This window comes from Mauremys reevesii, linkage group 2, assembly GCF_016161935.1.
Source record: "Mauremys reevesii isolate NIE-2019 linkage group 2, ASM1616193v1, whole genome shotgun sequence".
Lineage (NCBI taxonomy): Eukaryota > Metazoa > Chordata > Testudines > Geoemydidae > Mauremys > Mauremys reevesii.
Genome location: NC_052624.1, coordinates 64,548,186 through 64,571,461, shown reverse-complemented (window position 1 = coordinate 64,571,461; position 23,276 = coordinate 64,548,186). Strand labels below are relative to the sequence as shown.

General features: G+C 42.2%; 1 protein-coding gene across 7 annotated transcripts in view; it reads right to left on the bottom strand.

The window, feature by feature from the left end:
* Positions 1–23,276, bottom strand: part of CREB5 (cAMP responsive element binding protein 5) — a 397,399-nt gene that overhangs the window by 84,326 nt on the left and 289,797 nt on the right. For all 7 annotated transcript variants that reach the window (XM_039526912.1, XM_039526917.1, XM_039526915.1 and 4 more), the window contains 2 exons: positions 11,125–11,251; positions 9,352–9,462 (listed from right to left, as the gene is read on the bottom strand). In XM_039526912.1, coding sequence (XP_039382846.1) covers positions 9,352–9,462; positions 11,125–11,251 — 238 coding nt within the window. The remainder of the gene's footprint in view (positions 1–9,351; positions 9,463–11,124; positions 11,252–23,276) is intronic.

Sequence of the window (23,276 nt, the reverse complement as noted above, 5' to 3'; positions counted from 1 at the left end):
CTGCTGGGCCCCCTTTCTCATAGCAAGCAATGCCTGGTGGTTTTGCCATATAAAAGGAGGGCCTGCGGGCTCTCTGGGATGATCGCTTCACACAACACCACCCCCTCCCCGCACCCACCGCGTGGCTCCGATGAGGCTCTGAGCAGGGATGAGCCCTTTAAACTAAGCGCGAACAGCCCAGCACGACTGGGTTTCCCCCCACCATCCCCCACCATGTGGCTCCAATCAGGCTTTCACTCACCAGAAGTACCTTCTCCAGGGTCATGGTCCGGGAGCCCACCTTGGGAGTGGGGGGAGGCTATTGGCTCCAGAGTAAAGAACAGTTCCTGGCTAGGGGGGGAAATGGATTCCCCACTTGCCGGCTGTGCACTGTCCTCCTCCTCCTCCTCTTCATCCTCCAATGACTCTTCCTCCTCGCTCCATGCAACTCCCCCCTTGCAGGTGTCCTCAGACAGTGGTAGGGTAGTGGTGTCATCACCCCCCATAATTGCATTCAGCTCATGGTAGAAGCGGAATGTATGGGGCTGTGACCCAGAGCACCCACTCACCTCCCTGACTTTTTGGTATGCTTGCCTGAGCTCCTTGATTTTTGTACGACACTGCTCTGTGTCCCTGGAATAGCCTCTTTTCTGTCATGGCCCTGGAGACTTTAGTGTACATATTTGCGTTCCTTTTTTTGGAACACAGTTCTGCCATAACAGACTCGTCTCTCCAACATGCGATGAGATCCAGTACCTCCCATTCGGACCATGCTGGAGCTGCGTGATCTCCTGTGATGGTGGATTCTGCGAATCCAGGACTGCGTGATCTCCTGTGATGGTGGATTCTGCATGGTCGCCTGTGATGATGGTGACCAAACAGGATGATGAACTGTGCTGATGGTCACCTGTGCTGATGGTGACCAAACAGGAAATTAAATTCAAAAGTTCCCGGGGCTTTTCCTGCCCACCTGGCTAGTACATCGGAGTTGAGAGTGTTGTCCAGAGCGGTCACAAGGGAGCATTCTGGGATAGCTCCCGGAGGCCAATAACATTGAATTGCGTCCATAATACCTTTAACCCGGGATTGTGATCTCAATTTAAGCGCTACTCCACTTGTCGAGGTGGAGTACAGAAATCGGATTAAAGAACCCTTTAAATAAAAAAAACGGTTTGGTTGTGTGGACGGAATCATTTTTTTTCCGAATTAACTCGGCTAATTCCGAAATAACAGACTAGTGTAGACCAGGCATAAGTAATCACAGAATCATAGAATATCAGGGTTGGAAGGGACCTCAGGAGGTCGTCTAGTCCAACCCCCTGCTCAAAGCAGGACCAACACCAACTAAATCATCCCAGCCAGGGCTTTGTCAAGCCTGACCTTAAAAACCTGTAAGGAAGGAGATTCCACCACCTCCCTAGGTAACCCATTCCAATGCTTCACAACCCTCCTAGTGAAAAAGTTTTTCCTAATATCCAACCTAAACCTCCCCCACTGCAACTTGAGACCATTACTTCTTGTTCTGTCATCTGGTACCACTGAGGACAGTCTAGATCCATCCTCTTTAGACCCCCCCCTTTCAGGTAGTTGAAAGCAGCTATCAAATCCCCCCTCATTCTTCTCTTCTGCAGATTAAACAATCCCAGTTCCCTCAGCCTCTCCTCATAAGTCATGTGTTCCAGCCCCCTAATCATTTTTGTTGCCTTCTGCTGGACTCTTTCCAATTTTTCCACATCCTTCTTGTAGTGTGGGGCCCAAAACTGGACACAGTACTCCAGATAAGGACTCACCAATGTCAAATAGAGGGGAATGATCACGTCCCTTGATCTGCTGGCAATGCCCCTACTTATACAGCCCAAAATGCCGTTAGCCTTCTTGGCAACAAGGGCACACTGTCGACTCATATCCAGCTTCTTGTCCACTGTAACGCCTAGGTCCTTTTCTGTAGAACTGCTGTCTAGCCATTCGGTCCCTAGTCTGTCATTTACATTCTCAGTGCCTAAAGAAATTGTCATGGATGGATATGCACACTAAAAACACTTATTATTTCTAGAGAAACCTCAAATATTAAAAACTTTTATATTGCAGGGGAATGGGATCTGAAGCCTTGGATCCTAATACCTCCCTCCTCCACACCCACCCCCTGTGACTTCAAGATTGTGTTACGTTCAAAACTGGAAAGAAATGATTTTCCAGGGTTGATTTGGATGTGGCTGAAATCTTACGAAAATAGGTGCTCTCATAAGATTTCAGTCCAAAATGGTGAACCCACAGCATCAGGAAATCTGATCTCACAAAACTTTCATAATTGAAGATGACCAAAATCTCACAAGAAGAACTACTCTATAACATTTGTATCTTTGAGCCAAAATCTCATGAAAGCAGTTCAGAAGATTTCAGTGCTATTGAATCCAAACTGAAACTCCCACCTCCATTTGGCTTTGACCCCCAGACCCACTCTGGAACTGGATGTGTAAACTGTCTCCTAAGCCCAACTATGCTGATAAAATACATGACTTGTGCATATATTAACTGTAAGTAAATTCTATCCAGAGAGCAGTAGCATTGGAAGCCAGGAACTCCTCCCCCCTCCCGCCATCTCTGCCACTAATAGGTTGTGTGCCCCTAGGCAACTCTATTCACCTCTCTAGCTCAGTTCCCAAACTACAACATTGTAACAACATTTAATTACCCCAGATGAAAATTAGTTAATGTTTGTGCAGAGCTTTGAAAATGTACATGGCACATAATATAATAATAGGGAGAGACACAAGAAGGGAAAGCCTAGAAACTGTACATAGTGAAGAAAAGTGTTTTCTAACTTGCTGTTTAACATGAGGATTTGTTTATGGTACAATAAGTTTCCTTGGCTGATAAAATCTGGAGCTGTTCATGTTGTATTAAATATCTTCCCTTGCCTCTGAGAGCATTTATGTTGTAGGGAGACTTACTGTACATCCCAAGTGAATGCCAGACTTCGGCAGACCTGTCCAAAGTGCAAAACAACTTCCATTATTAGTGACTCTTGCAAAAATCTTGGAAAGTGAAAGCTATACAAATTCCAAGCAAAAGACTGAAGTATATCTCTGTGACGCAGAACTTCCCCATAACACAACAATTTTTTTATAATTTCCTTTTTTCCTGGCTTCACTGACACAAGGATTTGCTTTTATTTGTTCCAGTTCCCACAGACACACAGATAGACACATACATGAGTTTACATGAACAGGACTTTGTCTGAAAGGCAGAGCTCTGAACCAGACTACCACAGTCTATACACACACATGCATCACATAAAAGTCTTTAGTATCGTACAACAAATACAACAACAAGAACCAGCAGCTCATGTGTTTGGCTAGATGCTAGGTACAGCACACAAATATTGGGATTGTATTTCATTTATTGCTATGGTTACAAAATCAGGGTGGACACTGAAGGAAGATGGAGAAAGAGAAACAAATCTGCAAAGACAGTAAATCCTATGAGAAAACAGATGGGGTGGAGAGAGGGAATAAGAGAAGGGAGGGAGAGTAGTTAGTATGGGGGGAGACAGAGGTCATTTCAACACCCAGCTGAATAAAGGGAAACAACATAATAAAAATCCAAGCTCTTCCAGTCAAATAGTCAATAAGATCACTGCAGATAAAGTGACACAAAGAAGAAAAAATGCTAAGAATCACTATAACTTGTGGCAACACTTTGTGCACACTTGGTAAAAATGAGATTAAATATTCAATATGTATGACTGTATGACTAACTAAACTGGCTCTTCCTCGATTTCACTTGTCAAGCTACTGAGGGCTTAGTTTCTATTGACTTTAGTTCAATAATGCAGTATTTAGGCCTGATGGGTATATAGTCTCATTTCAGTACACAAAATTAAATATGGCTAGCTTTACCCATAGTTTTATATTATCCATGGTGTTAAATATTCCAAGGCAAGGAAAACATACCGTCTACAGGAAAAGCTACTGAATTTTGCTTGCAGAACTTTTTGAATGCTAGAGCAATATCGCATTGGAAAGTTGGCTTTTCATAGTTTAAAATGCAAAGTCATATAATAAGAGATATATTTGCAGTAAAGTCAGTGGAGACTGAAAAGTGCAATTCACGTAAACAACTGCAGAAGCTGCACACTTCTTAACCTTTGAACTGCCTTGAAAATGTACCATCTAATAGTTTGTCAGGATCTTTCTATAAAGCAAGACATCATTTTACTGTTGTTTTGTCTTGCCTAGATTTCTCTGCTAGATTCTGAGGGGGCATGTGAAAAATTGTTGTTGAAGGCTTGGCAGAGAGAAAACATTTTTCTTTCCAATCACTGGTGCTGTGCCAGTGCTTAGAAATGTTTACGTCCATGAAAGAATTTTTATTGGTCCACTAAGGTGATTTTAGTCCTGGTGGATTCAAACTTAAAGCACAGGAATTCACTAATTTATTATTAAACAATTTATTTCAGTATTTTTGCTGTGCCATGGAATGTTAACAATAAACTAGAACTTTAATAGATCTGTTACTGCAGGTACTCCCAATGTCAAACTCCCACCTGAAGTCAACATGGAAAAATTACAGTACTGAGACCAGGATTTGTCCTTTGCTGTGCTTTCCTTTTCAGACAATCTCCAGGGACCAGCCATGTCCCAAGATGCTACTGATATCATAAGGAGTTGTTGTTTCCATGTTCAAGAGTAGCTACAATAACCGAATTGAATTAAATGCAGAAAACATCAGACAACAGAGAGAGTGTTAAATTCAACATTTTTTCCACTTAGCTTAATTGGGCCATCATAACTCTTTGTGGATGAGGAAACCGGTACTATTTATGACACCTGAAGCAGCACAGAACTTAATAGGTCACTCAGAAAGCCAACATGTAAGTAAATGGAAGCGACGACTCCTACCTTCAGAGCCGATCTTTCTCAACATATTTGAAACTCTGTAATTATGGAGAAACTGTACAGATTCACATCTGATAGCTTCACTGAACACATAGCTATCTGGACCCCCACAAGACTGCTGGAAAGGGGGACTTATCTACAACCAGGCTAAAATTTTCAAAGCCACATAGAGAATCTAGATGTTCCATTTCCATTAATTGCATTGGGAACAGCATACTCAAGCCTTAGGTGGCTTTGAAATCTCAGCTCTAAAATGCAAACACTTTGTAATATTTTCCACGTCTGAAAAGTGTCACAATTTATGTCCTTCCTCTTCCCCATTAGTTCGCAAAGATTTCTTAGAAAAATTATATCAGACCCAATTAATATGGTTAGTATTGTCATTATAATTAGGAACATTATTGGCTTACTGGGTTTTCCTTTTCTAATATACTATGTACATACTTTTTCATCGGATAAAATGAAATTTAATATGAAAAACATTGAAAAAATAATTTTAAAATCAGGGCATTCTGAGTAGCAACCTGTTCTTCATCCTCTACTCCAATTCTGGAATGCAGCAAATAGTCCAGTAAAGTCACAGAGTCAGAGATTATGCTTTGCATCATTTGAAAGCTTGCATTTCAAGTTTTCATATGGTACATATAGTGTTAGTTCCAGCTCTAAAAATTCTTGTGATAGTGTAACTCATGCCCACGTGGTGAGGCACTCTGTCCTCCCCTAGTGGCACCTGGCCTAGCTAGAGATTGATGAGTCTGCTACAGCCTTAGCTAAGAGCCAGAGGCTCATACACTAAGCTTCAGAGGTCCCAGGGTCAATCCCACCCAGTGATGATTGGGGTCTGTCAGTGTTACAATAGCAGCTATCCCAATCATGTAAACTCTTAGCAATCTGGTTTTCAGACTTCCAATGGGACAATGTGTACTACTCATTTCTGACCTTGGTGGTTCACAAGATATCAGAACTGGGGCGAAGCAAAGGTTTGAATATGACTGTCTCTAAAATTGCAAACTCAATTAGCTACAGATATGGTACATGAGCAGCTAATGTGATAGTAAAGATAGAGCAGGCAATTTAAGGTCCATAATACCTTTAGTGTATTTAACTACATGTTCATATGCTAGACACACTTCATGCATTTTTACCTAGTGATTTTAAAGATACATATTACCTCATTAGGAGGGGGAAATATATAATGTCAGTGCTTTCTGGGGTTTTAGCTCTGAATCTGACAAGAAAGTAATATTAATGTAGAGGTTCAATCATTCATTCATTAATTGAGACAGTTATAAAGCATTATGTAATATTCTGAAGGAAAGACATAATATAAAATAAATTGTAAATTTTTGTGATTATAACTTAAATCCATTCTGGTTTATTAGGTACAGCAGATTAATATTTCAAGCAATATATTTTAATCTAAAGAAAAATTTAAAAAATCTAACATTACGTCACTGGATTTTGCTTCCCCTAAATGGCAGAAAGAAAAAGCTGATTTAAAAATTATACCTTTGTTCCCATTTCCCACAACAAACTGACTTTGGAGAAGTTATCATGGTGAAGTTTGACATCTGTACTGAAAAATCTTCATATATGCTATTTGTCTACAGTGACAACGTTTATGAACATATATTCTACAGGAGCAAGGTAATCACTTAGAGACCTAAACACCATTATGTCTAGACTATGGGCCATATCTTGCTAGTCCCATGTAAGGCAAGAGGGATTTGGATGACATCTATGTCTCATATCTGAAGAGGAGACTACCGTGGAGTCTATTCCGCACCCCTTTGTGTTGAGAAGTAAACAGTCAACTACATATATGAGTGCTGATCCAGCTGCCATTGACTTCAGTAGCTGTTGGCTCAGACCCAGTCACTGACACTTCTCTAGTTACTATGGGCTGCTTCAGTGACTTTTGTATAGTATATGTGATGTATATAACTCAGAGTGCAACCAGCAAAATGGCACATATGTGGAGCTGGATGCATCATTGATAATAGCATTAACAAATTGTGAAGAAATCTGAAATTCATTCCTAACATAGGGCTCGATACTTTGGGATGCTAAGTGCTCTCATCTTCCACTGACTTCAACTTGCAGGAGGTACTCAACACCTCACATTAGCAGGTCTTTGAATAGGAAGAAGATTGCCATGTGTATTAATAAGAACAAACAACAAGACTGTGAAGAAGACTGAAGTTAAAATGCAGATTGTCAATCCATTAACTAAGTCATAAGGAATGTTTCTCTCTAAATATTTCCTATGTTTTCTTTCTTTATTCTATTTTTTCATGTAGATTTATATTCCTAATGGGTGAATGAAAAGGGATGTTATGTTATATGTGTATTTTCTCATGCATTCATTATATTTCTGTTAACTGTAACATATAATCTAAATACACAATGTGAAATATTTACAGAAGTAAATTTTCAAAAAGGTCTGTAATTGGTGCCTCTGTTCTATTGGTTAATACCTGTGCTGCTGCTTTTCTAAGAGAGAGGGGCAGAAAGCCCCATAGAAGCAAGGGGAAGAGGCATCAAGAGTTGTTTGGGAGGTATTTTGTTTTGCAATGTCTTGGACCTGCTACCAACTCAGACTGAGGAAGATTTCACAGAGCAATACCTTTATGTATCAGAGTTCAGGACAAAAAAGATTTCTTCAGATTAAGGAGTAATCTGCTTTAAAGTGTAATTTCAGATATTACAGCACAGAATTCTCACCATATGTACCAATAATTTAATTTTGTTTTAAGTAGCCTCACAATTTCAGTAAAAAAAGTAGGGGTGGACAGGGGGAGGGAGAGGAAAGGTGGTGGGCAGAAACTTCAGTCTCCAAAACAGATGCCAGTTTTGGATTTATTCAGCCAAGGAGTATTTGGTTTGGCTTAACATTGCTTGGGTTGAAAAAACACATGCCTATTCCAAAAAGATTTAACAAGGTCTGCTGCAGATGCTGTTGCCATTTGGCATGTCACTGTTACTGTGTGGCACAGAAAGAACTCTAGACCACAGATTTTGCTTGGCTGAAGTAGCCAGCATTTTTGGCTACATCTGTTCTTCTGGCCAACTGGCTGCATGTTTACAGAGTGTGGTTGTAGATGGGTGTTAAGAAAGCTTGGGTTAACAGTCTAACCCAAACTAATAGTGAGGTGAATGTGTGACCTATCATGACCAAGAAAATAGAGACAGGAAAACCTTGTATGTTTTCTGGTTCTAAACTGTATACACAGAGGGTTTCTTGCGTATACTGTACCAACTGACAGGTACACCTTTTCCTTTGCCTTGGGATGAATGACAATCATTTTACAAACAGACACTATATCTCCTAATCAAACTAAGAAATATAAACATGTGGTGGTTTAAGGGTATATGAGACATTAAACTTTGGGGGCCCGAGTCTCCTTGCTCATGTGTTACAGTTTTATACTGGTGTAATTCCACCAACTCCAATGAGCTCATTTCTGGTTTCAATGGGGATGAAAGGACAATCAGACAAAAAGTATCTTGAAATGCACCCACATATTTAATCCGTCAACCTGCGACTTTACACTTACAGCTGCCATCAAACAATTATTACAAGACTGAAACAAAATGTTAATGTTTCAGTTATAATGTAAGCATATGCTGATGGGCACAGCTATGGGGTATTATTACTGTATGCTCCACTGGAAGTGGATGTATGGGGCTGAGGGACTTACAAACTCAATGCTAATGACATTCTCACAAATAAATCCTCTGCATACTACATGGGAGGGTTGAGCGCACAATACACACATCACAGTAACTTCAGGAAACATTAGAAGCAGTGCTTAATTTGTAATGAAAGAGGTGCCGGGGCTCAAGCAATTTTTTTTTTTTACTTTCATATCTGATGCAGCAAGGCCAGATTAAGCACTGATTAGAAGTAACTATTTCATTTAAAATACTAAATCATTTTTGTCCAAATTATCACTTTGTCAGTTGCTCTAACCTCATCAGTTGCACTCAAGAAAAAAAAAAACCACATAATCTTGATTTTCCAAGCACTGTTCAGTTTGTGCCCTAACACTGTTCTCTGACATCACCCCTAGATGCCACATGCCTGCCTAGAAAAAAATCAGACAGTATGCCCATGCCCATCACACCAGACCTCTTTACTCTAGTGTTTGTTTACTTACAATTTTTTAACCCAAGTTCAGACACCATCACAGAACCAGCCAGCCCATTTGCTGATTTTCCACACATCTGCACCAAAATTCCTATTAAACATGGTAAGGATCACATGGTCCACTCTCTTTAAATTCATCTCGCCCAGAGTCAATGGAGACTGGTAACATCTGAAAGTGCATGTATGCTAACAACCAATTACAGGCATGGATAAAGATCACATGATCCATGACTAAGAATGAGATAAGCAATGCTTGCCTACTGCTCTAGGTAACTGCTGTGTAAAAACAATATAAAAAAGGATTTGTAATCATTTATTTTTTACCATTTTGGCTTCTGAATGCATTGGAGGGACTTGGGGTGACGCACACGGGTTACTGAGATTTGGGCCTTGCATCCCCATGATACTGGAGTTCATCGACATTTGTCGCTCCATCTTTAAAAGGAAGAAAAAAAGAAAAACAAATTAGACAATATAATAAAGTTTAAAAACATTTTCAAGGGCATATGTTCAGTTTCTCTTCAAAGGGACCCAGCTTTATTTCTTTGAGTCATCTCTCAAAAAACTGTTTTGTGAACTGCTTATAATATTTGCTTATTCTCCGAATCTGTCCTACAAATGCTGCTTTTCTCAAAAGCCATTAAAAAAAAGAGTTTCTTTTCAAAACAAACATATCAGCCACCCAGGTTTGAGCTTTTTTTGTAATGATTTCCCGCCTTTTAGTATAACAAAACTCTGAGATAAGTGGTTTTAAAAGCATCACTGTATAAAGTTGTGGCTTCTGCAACCCAGCTCAGCTTGTTGAAAACGTAAATAAAAATCCATGATATAGAGTGTACAGAACATGAGTTGGGCTCTTGTTCTTCTCTGGGACTGCTCAATCAAGGGGAGTTTTCCTTATATCCCAGGTTATGTTAGTGAAGCTTTGGGGTCTAAACAAAACAAAACAAAAACACCCTACAACCCTGTAGAACTCTTCTTGTAAGCTAAATTCACTACATTATAGTACCTTGACAAATTCAAAAGACAGCTGGAACAAGGAGAATTTACCATTTAAAACTGCTTCTCTCTAATGTTTTCAGTGAAAAGAGATGTGGTAGGATTCAATGTTTTATTCCATTTAGCAACAGATGACTGGATTCACTCCTGTGGGTGAAGTGGGAGCAATTTGCACCCCTGAATGTGATGATAAGCTGTACTTTAAAGGTATATTCACCCCATTTAGGGCTCCTTTGGAGTCCTCCCAGGACGAGTGCTGCTACACTCTCATTTCTGGAAGACTTAACACAAATAAGAGTTCAAATCTGTCGCGTGAATCACGCCCGCAGTCCCACCATTGTCCCACCATGCACAAAACAAATGGCATGTTCTTCCCTTCCAAGAGGTGGAGGAGGATACTTTTATTTTAGGAACAGCACAAACATTAGTTCTCAGACAGCCTTGCAAAATGAACACATTCAGGACAGTGATGTATGAGTGTTTTATTCCATTATTTCTAACCCTCTCTAATTAATTTCTGCTCTTTGTCTCCCAAAAGTTTTTATATTAACAGGGCTGTTAAAATTCTATGAAAAGTAAGGGCTGCATCTTGCAAGAAGGGTAACTGAAGTCAATGGGAGCTGAGGGCAAGGGCAACCATGTAGGATTGGGTCCATATCTACAGCAAATGCCAATTGCTGGTTCTGAAAAATAAATCACTTTTACTTCTTATTGACTGACCTCCTCACAGTAGGTGAGTAATTATTTTGAGATTAAATTAGCATCGTGCATGTGCTTTGTCCAGTAAGGGCCCGATTCTAATCTCACAATTATGTAACTCCACTGCCTTCAATGAAGACGCTGTTGATTTACACCAGTAAGTAAACTCAATATCAGGGCCCAACAAATTCTAATAAAGAATAAGGACCTGATTCTAGAATCACATAAAGTGGTTCAAATCAGGAGACCCTCTACTGGAGTTAATTGAGTTACATCTGTGTAAAACGCGTAAATGAGCACAAAATTACACAAAACTCTGAATTCTCCATTTTGGATCTTGGTGAGGTAGATCTTTGCCCCTGATAATGCCTGAGACAGTCTTAAAATAAAATAACTTACTGGCATTAGTACTGCAGAAGATCCAGGCATGGTAGGATTGGGCAGGGTGCCCGGCATAGAGGCAGGCATGGGCTGTCTTTGTCGGTTGTGTAGATGTAGTAGTGAAGACAGAGAACCTGGGACAGGCCTAGGAGAAAAGGAGAAAATGTTGTCATGGTCTGTGGAGACTAAAGCAAGCTCAACAGTCCCAGACATTACTATCACAAATAGCAGTAGACAACTATATACACCTCTACCCCGATATAACGCCGTCCTTGGGAGCCAAAAATCTTACCACGTTATAGGTGAAACCATGTTATATTGAACTTGCTTTGATCCGCTGGAGCGTGCAGCCCCCCGCCCGCCCCCGGAGCGCTGCTTTACCGCATTATGTCCGAATTCATGTTATATCAGGGCACGTTATATCAGGGTAGAGGTGTAGAAGTAGAAGATATAGTATTAGTGCCACTGTCTGTAAATCCATTTAACAGAAAGTATTAAGGACATAGTAAGTAAAAACCACGTCTGGTTTCCTTTCCTATTTGTTAGTGAATGTCCTAACTTGCTTTATTTCCTGGCAAGTATGATATAGACATTCTATAGTCAATGCATTGTTATAAATTCTGCTCACTGCACAAAACAGTATACGATAGTCAATTAAACATGCATAAATTAATAGAAATCTTATCACGTATAAATTACTTTAATTTGAACATTTTTCACTACTGTATATACAAATATATCTTCTACAATAAACCCCATTTCCTCCTTCCAAAGCAAGAGTCCTGATTTTACTGGTCAGCATGTCACTCATGGCACTGGAAATGGGAAAAGTGAGAATTAAGATTAATTCTCAGAGTCAGATTAAGGGGCTTGTAAGGAAAAAAAAGTGAAAAAAAAAGCAGAATGGGTTAATGTCAGCAAAAGGCATTAAAGGGATTTAGAAGGGTCTTTACAAATATATCAGGGGAAAATAAATATTAGAGGGAAAGTAGACCTATTAACAAATGAGAAGGATCATTAAATGAATGGATTCAAAAATAGCTGGGGTACTGAACTACTTTTTTATAACTGCCTCTAAGAAGAAAAACATTTGGGAAGTAATGACTCCCTTGAAAAGAGAGGGAAAGTGAATGATGTGAAGACAAAATCAGGCAGTCCAGATCATATGGAGCTTGGGTGTCAGGGGAGTTAGTTAACAAATTATTCAGCTTTTTTTAAAAAAGTCCTGGAGAAGCGATGGAGAAAAGCAAACATAGTACTAATTTTCCAAAACCAGGAAAGAAGACATGCAATATGGCAACAAATAAGGGCCGTGCAATTTTGGGTGTCACAGACAGAGCATCACAGATCAGGATGCACCTGCAGCATCGTGTTCAATCCATTAGCAGATAGATACGGATAAAGGCATTGGAAGGAGTTAGGAGGAAATGCAAATAATTAGGGAGCTGGAGGGACTGATTTATGACTTAGGTAAGCAATTTGTATGGAGCGAAGTTGAGAAAAGTCTACAGATATTTAAAGCCTCTACACTTCCACACTTGCATCTGAAGAAGTGGGTATTCACCCACCGCTCTGCTGCAAAAAAAAACTCCTCTAGTATATAAGGCCACATTCTTTGTTTTGTTTTTTACAGAGACAGACTACTAACTACCCCTCTGATACTTCCACAGTGTTATTCAGCCCTAAAATAAGCGCCCCCATTCCACTGAGGGGTCCACCGCCAGCGACTGCAGCCCCCGAAGTGAGAGAGTTGGAGGTCATAACTGCAGTGCGTGGGAGCAGCAAAATTCAGCTCACCCTCTGGTTATCCACTATCAGTGGGGTTCCTATGAGAGATCAGGCTGCACTTTAAATCTCCCTATCCCTGTGGGAGGAAATAAGTGCAAATATTGCCTTATCTCCCCAGGGTCTGAATTTTCCCCATTGCCTGGAGTGCAGCTGCTACCAGCATCCGTGAGCATGAATCAAGCATCAAGGATGGAGAGAAGTTATGCAGGGTGGGACTGTACAGGGAGGTATAACTAAGAGTAGTGAGATAAATCTAAAAACGAGAAAAATGCGGCTGAATATTGGGAGAATCTTGATCTTTATTTGGGTTTTTTAGGCTGCAGTCATCTCCCAACAGAAGATTGGACAATGCACTGAGTTTATGTACCTTAGGGTACAATCTTGCAGAAGGATAGACAGACTACCATGACCTAAAGGTTTTTTCCCTTTTTTAACTTCTGTGGGCTCACAGAAGGATCCTATTCAATAAAATATCTGTTGACTCTCAATGAGACTGAAGTGAAACAAGTACCAGGGCAATAGCTTTTATTCTCCTCCCTGACACATTCACACTGACAATCTCATATACAGGCCCTTTGTACAACTCACCAGCTTCATAATAACCGTAGGTGTTAGGCTGTTTGACAGAAACTTATTTTGGCCTGACCTATGCAATTTATGCTAGTGAACCTCCAGGGACAGCACGGTTTGAATTCTGCTTATATGTTCCAGAGCCAAAAAAATTTCTGAAATTGATTTAATGAGCCTGGGAATATGGGACTTAGTCAAAAGGGAATTATTTGTATTTATTGAAATGGCAAATAAGCTACCTCGCTGTACCCAGTCTCACCTTTCATGCTGCTTAGCTTTGTGGGTCTGCATATGCTTTACACTTGGTGAAAGATTTTTTTTCCCAACACCTCACTACTTCTAGGGTTTTTCTCCCTACTAAAGCTCCTGCTTGCCCTTTCTCTGAGTACGATCTTTCCCAGCTCTGCAGTACAATCAGAGATTTTGTGTTTAAAGGCTGACTCTCTTTGTCAAAAAGTCTGCACTCTTGCCACTAAAAAAATGCTATATAACATACACACCAGGCTTATTTCTCTAGTAGGGGTGTTTGACACTAGCCAGTGCTCACAGATATTTCTATTTCTTCCACACTGGAAACAAGCCATTGATCACACACACACACACACACACACACACACACACACACACACACTTTCCTACAGATTGAAATTGCCTGAAATACTAAATTTGCCTGATTCTTACATTCCATCCCATTTATCACTCCTCTTAAAGAGGACAAAGTGCTCTTTTTTGTTGTTGGTTTTTAACCTTCTGTAGCAGCAGATAAATCAGTGAGACAAAAGTGATGCTCTTGTGACAGACAGATATTATCATTTTTTATGCTGAAAGTGCACATTGTCCTCCGTTCACCTCCCATCTTTGTACTCTTGATAAAATGCTGAAGATGATGAACAGCCCCCTGACCTGTCGGTCAGTGCTGCTGACTCAAAGGTTTTAGACCCTTAGCATTAGTAGTTTTGTACTCTAGTAAATAGGTTTGTTGGACAAACAACCTGCAGATAGGGTACTGCTCTATAGAGGAAGCAACATACCACTCTAGACACTAATGAGACCTAATTTTCAAAGATGTTAAGCCCTCATAGCTGTTTGACTTCAATGGAACTTGTGAGTGCTCAACTGTTCTGGAAATCTAGCCATAAGTGAACCCAATGGAGACATTTTACAACTTTTAACTTCTCTGTGGCTTCAGTGGGCTCATGCTCAGGACCTATATGCATAGACTAAAATAAAGACAATTCCAACAGTGTATCAAATGCAACACAATGCATAGCTCACCCAGCACTTCTTCCTGACACCAGGCATGCTGCCTGCTATGATGAAAATCCCATTTATTGTCTAATAAGCACTTGTTTTACATGTTAAGACCATTTATCTTCACTGTAGTCTTGTGCTTTCTCAGTTCACAGAAATTTCTAGCTGAGGTTCCCTGGGGTTATTTTCAGCCACATAGGCCTAGACTCTCATGGCTTTAAATGTAGCAGGACCGAAGCAGTCAGGAGTATGCTTTCTAGTTTGTGGAAGAGCTCCAGATCAAAGGATCTTAAGCATGATGCATCCCATCCTGCACCTCATAACAGCCTCAATCCAAATCACAGGGTTGGAAGGGACTTCAGAAGGTCATCTAGTCCAACCCCCTGCTCAAAGCAGGACCAACCCCCAGACAGATTTTTGCCCCAGATCCCTAAATAGCCCCCTTAAGAATTGAACTCATAATCCTGGGTTTAGCAGGCCAATGCTCAAACCACTGAGCTATCCCTCCTGCAATAGCAGGCTTATACCTGTACAGTACTGCTGAGAACCTCAATGCTTCACAACAGGCTGTCCTGCAGAGGCCTGACCTGCATCCCTGCCAGGAAATGCCAAGTCCCAGTCCCAACAGAGGGTGGGCTAGTGTGTTCCCCTCACTTCAGTACCCAATAAAGATATTTGTCCACCGGTATTCTAGCAACAACTAACCCAAACCCAACACATCTCTGACTCCCCCTCCAACTTTGTAAGCGCTGTTGGATTCAGTGGGCTCCAGTAGTTTCATGGACTTGGACTTTGAATAAGCATATATGATCCCCATCCAATGGGAAAGATCTCCAGATTTGGAAGAGTCTATCAACGGGTTGCTCCTCTCACTGAAACCAGTTACCTATCAGATTGCCCCTTGGAGGACACCACTCTTCATGGTCATAGAAAAACCCTTCAGTTTGGGCGCATCTGAGCAACACCATCTGGTTATCCTTGGTATGCCCTGGCTCACTATGCAGGATCTGCATATCTGTAGGTGGGCAGGTGCAGTAAGTTTCAGGTCCCTGCACTGTCAGCAGTCTTGTCTCCCAAAATTGAGCCTTAGACCAGAAGCTCTCTACGGCCCAGTTTGCTTCCTTGGAGAATCCGAGCCCAAGGCCATTAGTTCACAGGGAATCTCGGCACCCTCCGTTTCCCCTCCTATCACCTCTGTAATAACAGCTAAAAACCAATCATTTGTTGACATGTTTGATAAGAAGAATGAACTGCCTGTCTGCCTTCCCTGGCCCTGCAGCTGCAGCATTTCCCCTGCTGTTCATGTGCGTGTGGATCTGGGCACACGTGCTCTCTTTTGGAGGGCCCTCTTCTTTCTATGTTAGCCTGCACTGGGCCAACAGGCCTTTTCATCCGTTTTCCTGCCTATCCTCCTCCCCGTGCAGTTTCCTACCTTCACCTCCTCATTTGGCCATGTCCAAGAGCACAGGCAGAGCTTCCAGCACTCCTGGGCATAGCCTCCCCAAACGAAAGACTCATGCGCCACCTATGCTGAGCAATATCTTTGTTGTTTTCTGAACTATCACCAAGATGAAGGGGTTTCCCTAGGCTGAATTGGTGTATAATAATGCCACACATACTTCCACCCAATGGGTTTCATCCTCATTTTCACCCGGACAGCCCCATAAAGTCTCTGATACCCACTGCTGCAGACTTAACTTCCCACCTCTGCCAGCTACACCGAGAGTGGAAGGAATACCAGACAGCTACTAAGAGGGTTTATAAGCACCATGCTGACCTTGCCATAAGTGACCAGGTCTGGCTGTACCTTAGGTTAATGCATCCATCAGCTAGGTTAGACCACCAGTATCTACATCCATTTAAGATTCTGGAATGGGTCAACCCAGTGGCATTCAGCTTACAGTTGCCTGAGTCTGGAAGGATCCACAAGGTATTCCATGTCTCTCTGCTGAAGCCTTACCTCAAAAAATTGTTTTCAACGTGGTCCACCCCCACCTATCACCATCCAGGAGCAGGAGGAGTATTTGGTTCAATAAATCCTTGCTCTTGACACATTGGAGGGAAACTCCAGTACTTCGTGGACAGAGAGGGTTATAATCCAGACAGACGATCCTGGGAACCAGTGGAAAATATTCACACCCCAGACCCACTGCAGGAGTTTCAGGAAGTCTATCCTGACAAGCCCAACCCTGGGACTTCTGGAAGGCACCCTCAGAGGAGGGGATACTCTCAGGAGTAAGAGCCTGCAGCCAGCCTGCTTACCTGATAGCTTAAGCCCCAGGCAGTCTAATGAGCACAGCTGGCCCGAGCTCAGCTTCCTGATTGTCTAAACTGTCCAACTGGCTGAAGGGATCAGCGCAGACCTGCTCTTAAGACCAGCAGCAGCAGGGCGCTGGCTGCTTCAAGCAACCACCCACAGATGTATTAGCATCTGTTCCCGCCTTGTTCCAGTCCCACTCCTGCTTTGTTCCAGCCCTGTCCTAGACCCAGCCCTGCTCCTTCCCTCCCTTACTCCAGGTAACCTGTTTCTAATCCTCAGCTCCAATTCCTGGCTCTGACTTGACCCTTGGCTCTGGTATTCGAGCCCTGATTCGGATACTGACCTTCAACTCTGCTTCCTGGCTCTCACTCCTGACTCCAGCTCTGACCCTTTGTTCTGACTTCTGGTTCTTGACTCTGGCTCCAACCCACTAGGCTGGACAACCACTGCTCTGACCATGAGGCACTACTGCCCACATCTCGGTCCCTAACAATATGATGAGACACAACAGGTGAATACAACAATCAGACAAGGATGAAACAATTATCAGTATAATAAGCAGCAGTCGCAGCACACCAGCTGCCTGCACATTGTCAGGTGTTACCATATATCTGTGTTTTGAACTGCTTTCAAAGTGAAACACCTCAGAAAGCCTAGGGCATCTGCAGTGCTACCACGTTGCTTAAGTATCTGAAAAGTGCAGCATGAACTACAAAAATAAATCCTCCAGATTCAGGCAGAGGGGAAATATTTGAACCAGAAATTGTATCTAAGACCATAAGTGCTGACTCAGTTATTGCATGACGGCCAGCAATCACTTGACCTATAGTGTCACTACTGAAACATACTGATGTTGACACACTTGCCTAATTGTTGCTTGGTGCTTTAGAAACTTTCATCCTAAAAAGCCAGGACACTGTGATTCTGTCCACTTTCAGCCTACTACATTCATAGGAGAAAAGCATTGTACCAGACACTCTTTTGGAATCCCCTATGTAATTTTATAAACCTCACCTGACCTACAGTACCTGCGGTTTAACAATGTTATGGTTCCAATATCATCAAAGAGCAGAACTCTCTAAGAAACAAGAGCTTTGCTTAGCCGAGTTAAGTGCAGAACTGAACTGCATTCTAGGAAAAAGAAAACTGGCACCTAAACAAGTTGATCTTTTCCAATATAGCAGAAATCTCTGTTTGTATTTCACAGACAATTCAGACTCTTTTGTGTGATAGATTTTTTTATCATCAGTAGTAGACACTTCTATTATGGCAGCAGCTCACAGGTCCCAATTGGTTGGGCACTGTACAAATGTAGATAAGTGACAGTCTTTACCCCAGTGCGTTTACAATCTAAAAGACACAAAACAGATGAAGGACACGGGATGGGAATATAACACACAAGAAAATGGATAGAATGAAGAATTGGCACAGCTTAGTTAGTTACATTTTTGATGTTGGTTTTGTCTTTTTATGTATTTATTTTTTTAACTGGAGGTAGAGGGATGGTGGGGAATGACAGGAATGGGGAAGCTTGAAAGAGCAAGCGTGTAGGAAAAGGAAGGAAGGGAAAGACGGGCAGTCCCAGCTCAGAACCTGCCTAGCTATAATCAGACTTGCAGGCGGTAGCAGGACCAAAGAACTCTGAGGGGAGACTGCAGGGTGAGGAAAGTGGACAGTGGAAGCATGTGACTAAGAGAACCAGGCAGAGGAAAAGATGGGCTAGTGAAGGAGAAATAGAGCTCAGGAACAGGTTTGCGGAGTTGGAAAATGAAGAAGGGGCACAGCAGGTGGTCGCTGAAGGTGAGAGGGCAAGGAAGAAGAGAAGAGCAGCTAGTCCTATAGGAAGAAGGGAAGAGTCAATGGAGATAACACCACCAAATATGAGCCCCAGGAGGATACGGAATGGGTTGCGGAGGATTGCAGGGTGAATAGGAATCGAGAGGACTTGCAGCCAGAGGGAGCAGGGGATAGACCGGAGAATCGCACCATCACCAGGAAAAGGCAGGTCTATGTGATTGGGGACTCCTTACTGAGAAGAATAGACAGGCCTGTAACTACAGCTGGTCCGGAGAACAGGAGGGTGTGCTGTCTGCCGGATGGGATGTGGACCTAAGGCTGAAGAGGATCCTAACGGGAGCGGGAAAGAATCCGCTGATTGTCCTTCATGTGGGAACAGCTAGATTCTCGCTGGAACGTATCAAGGAAGACTATGCCAGGCTGGGGAAGACGCTTAAGGAAATCGAGGCTCAGGTGATCTTCAGTGGGATTCTGCCTGCTCCTAGAGAAGGGCAACAAAGGTGTGACAAGATTATGGCGATCAACAGATGGCTCAGGCAGTGGTGCTATAAGGGGGGCTTTGGGATGTATGGCCACTGGGAAGCATTCATGGACAGAGGACAGTTCTCTCGGGATGGACTTCACCTGAGTAAGGAGGGAAATAGACTTCTAGGATGGAGGCTGGCACAACTGATTAAGAGAGCTTTAAACTAGGAATTTGGGGGAGATGGTTGGGAGATGTCCAGGTAATCTCCATGCTGGAATTTAACATTGAGAGGGAAGAAAATGAAGTAAGAAAGGATACAGCCATGGGTATAAGAATGGACATAAGGAGGAACGGTAGTGTAGATACCAGTCTAACAGGTGATACTGGTGGTAGAATGTCTGTGCCTAATTGGGTAAAGAATGTCAGTGAAGCCAAACGGCAAAAATTAAGATGTTTGTACACTAATGCAAGGAGCCTAGGTAACAAAATGGAGGAGCTACTGGTGCAGGAAGTGAAACCAGATATTATAGGGATAACAGAAACATGGTGGAATAGCAGTCATGACTGGAGTACAGGTATTGAAGGCTATGTGCTGTTTAGGAAAGACAGAAATAAAGGCAAAGGTGGTGGAGTAGCATTGTATATCAATGATGAGGTAGCTTGTAAAGAAATAAGAAGTGATGGAATGGATAAGACAGAGTCTGTCTGGGCAAAAATCACATTGGGAAAGAAAGCTACTAGAGCCTCCCCTGGGATAGTGCTTGGGGTATGCTACAGACCGCCGGGATCCAATTTGGATATTGATAGAGACCTCTTTAATGTTTTTAACTGACCACCATATTTGGGGTCAGGAAGGAATTTTCCTCCAGGGCAGATTGACAGAGGCCCTGGAGGTTTTTTGCCTTCCTCTGCAACGTGGGGCACAGGTCACTTGCTGGAGGATTCTCTGCACCTAGAGGTCTTTAAACCACGATTTGAGGACATCAATAGCTCAGACATAGGTTAGGGATTTGTTACAGGAGTGGGTGGGTGAGATTCTGTGGCCTGCGTTGTGCAGGAGGTCAGACTAGATGATCATAATGGTCCCTTCTGACCTTAAAGTCTATGAGTCTATGAGTTAGCACAGTTTTGTAGGCATTGTGACAAAGACGACTCTTGTGGGGAGATTTTAAGGTTGTGGCTGCATTGATTATACCAGAGATTTTCCCAGGCATAAGAGGTGGAAAAAGCTCAGAGGTGTTTGGGGGAGAAACCGACTAGTGGACGATAAAGGCCGGGGAGGTTGGCAAGCTGAAAGTGGTGATTGATCTCACAATACGTTACTAGAGCAGCTAGCTAAGATGAGGCTAAATTGTGAAAGGTCTTAAAAAGTAAAGATACGAAGCTTGTTTGATTTGAGGTGAAGCCGAGGAGAAGGGGGTTCCAAAAAGGTAGTTCAGGTGGTTAAAGCAGCAAGCCTGGAAGATGTACTTTGGCATTGGCCCTTTGAATGGACTTGAGTGGAGCACTGCTGCAGTGATCGGGGCCAGAAAGCAGGAAGTTGTAGTAGTCAATATGTGAAATGATGAGGGCATGGTCAATAGCTATCAGAGATATGGAATTCACTGTGCTGACATGTAAGAAATTGAGTACCAGGAGCAACTCCTCTCCCTCAGAATTGTAGAGTGCTTTTATTTAATAAGAGGGATGGCATGCTTAAGTACTATCAGACAAGGATCAGGGAGAAAACAGAGGAAGAAGATGTGGATGAATACTTACATTCCTTATAACAGCTGATTTGTGGAGTAACACCTCCAAAATTCCCTAAGAGTGCTGCGCTCTTCACCTACCCTGATGAAAGAAGGGCACCACAAATCAGGCTACTATCGAGTATATAATGGGCCACACCAGGCTCTGTTTGAGGATTCTATTATTGGAGAGGGGATTTTGGGGGGGGCTCCTGGATGTTGCTATTTAAAAAACAAAAACAAAAAACAGGAGTCTAGGGGCTAGTTAGACCTCTGGAAAATCTTGTATTTTAAGAGATCAAAAAAGTAAAATTTGGCTACTGTGTCAGTTTTGTGCCGTGATTTATATAAAGGATGAAGACTCTTCAGTCTGCGGCTGTTCCACTGCTTAATAATGATTAACTTCGTATATCTTTTGGCCTGACAGTAATTTGGGGCCCTTTGAAGATTATGGTGGGGAGGAAGGGCAAATGTCCCCTTCCACACGCACACACAGCCCCGTTAGCACCAGGCCTGGGTCAAACTCTGTTTAAGGGTTTAGTTAATAATAAATCTTGCCTTTAGAAATTCAAATTGTGTAAATACCACCTATATTTCCTGAACACATGTTCTACAAACCTCTGGGAATTCAGCATAAGTACAAGGACCAGCAGGTCCCTGAAAGCTTCACAGAACTTATTAACATTTGCCTTTTGGCTCTTGTGGGTCTTAGAAACTGCTGGTTTCAATCTTTCTTTCTAAATATTTCACTTGGTCTTGTTGCCTGACCCATTAGTAGACTAAAAAAAAAAAGAAGAAGAAGAAGAAGAAAGAGAGCTAGCATAGTTTCTTAGACTTTAGCCTCCTCAGAGCAGAGACTGTCTTCCTCTAAATTCTGTACACTGCTGGCACTCCACAAATGATAATTATGCCATTGTTCCATATGTAACTGTGTAGAGCAAAACAAGGGAAAACAGCTAAAGGCACACTGGAGAGATTAAAACGAAGAACTGGTTCAGATAAAACCTATACTATAATAAAAAAATTGTATAAAGAGAAAACCAGAATGCAGCAAAACATGACAAAATACGTCCCAGGGATGCAGGGCTGCCCAGAGGATTCAGGGGGCCTGGGGCAAAGTGGGGGAGCTGTGGCGCTTGTACTCACCCGGCGGCGGTCCTGGTCTTCGGTGGCATTTCAGCGGCGGGGGGCCCTTCAGTCGCTCCGCATCTTCGGCAGCACTGACGGGCTCCCCGCTGCCGAAATGCTGGCTGAAGACCTGGACCATTGCCGGGCCAGGGCTCATAGGGCCCCTGCGGGGCCCTGGGCCTGGGGCAAATTGTCCCACTTGCCCCCCAACCGAGCAGCCCTGCAGGGACATTGAGAGCACTAGTAAGTGTCCTTTATCTGATTAAAGTATTGTTGCATGCTCTCAGCTCAAGCCAGACCAAAAGTTTGATTATGCAGGAAGGCAAGGGATTTTGTCCCACCACAACTAATACTCTAGGAAGAAAAGAGAAGGCACTGACCGCATGTACTAAGAACTGAATATCCTATACAGCATTATTACCTTAAAACAAATTTTAAAAATAGTTAAGGCAAAACATTTTCAAATGAGTCCACTAATTTGGGGCATTCAGCTTGAGACAGTCAGATTACTCAGGCAGGGCATCCAAATGTGAGCCATGCAGAATTAGTGGACACTTGAAAAATCTAGGGATCAGTGAATAAAAATGTCAAAGGGTTAACCAAGCTGAAAGACCCCTAACCCTAACCGCCACCCACCGGTGACAATGGAACGTGTATAAGCTGTTCTGGTAAACTTGTCTATATAGAGGTGTTAGAATGTTAAGCCGCTCCAGGAACCCAGTCAGTTAAATATTCTTGAGTGCTTTACAGCAGCACAAATATGTATTTTATTTTCATAACTTTGCAACATAAAACAACTATAGCTCTCAAAAAGAGAAAAATGACGAAGAGAAAGGTTCTCCCCACCTTCAGCAGGTTGACAGGATAACAGCATTTTTCCTGAGCACTTAGAACCAACAGCTTCCTAGATTGGATATTTGGGAAATTTATCAATTAACTTTTCTGATTCTATTCACTTTTATTATTAAGCCAATAAATGTTAATAAAAATATAAGGATAACTGGGTGTTTTAAACCTAGTTTTTTTCTAAAAGAAAAAAAACCTGCCTTCTTTTTGAAGTGATTTATTCGCCCTGTCTTTGTTCATTTTTTTTAAACTCCCAAACAAAGCAGAAGTTTGTCTCTGAAAATAAGATGGCGAATTACAGCTAAATTCTGAAAACAAAGGACCAACAGTTTCTCCA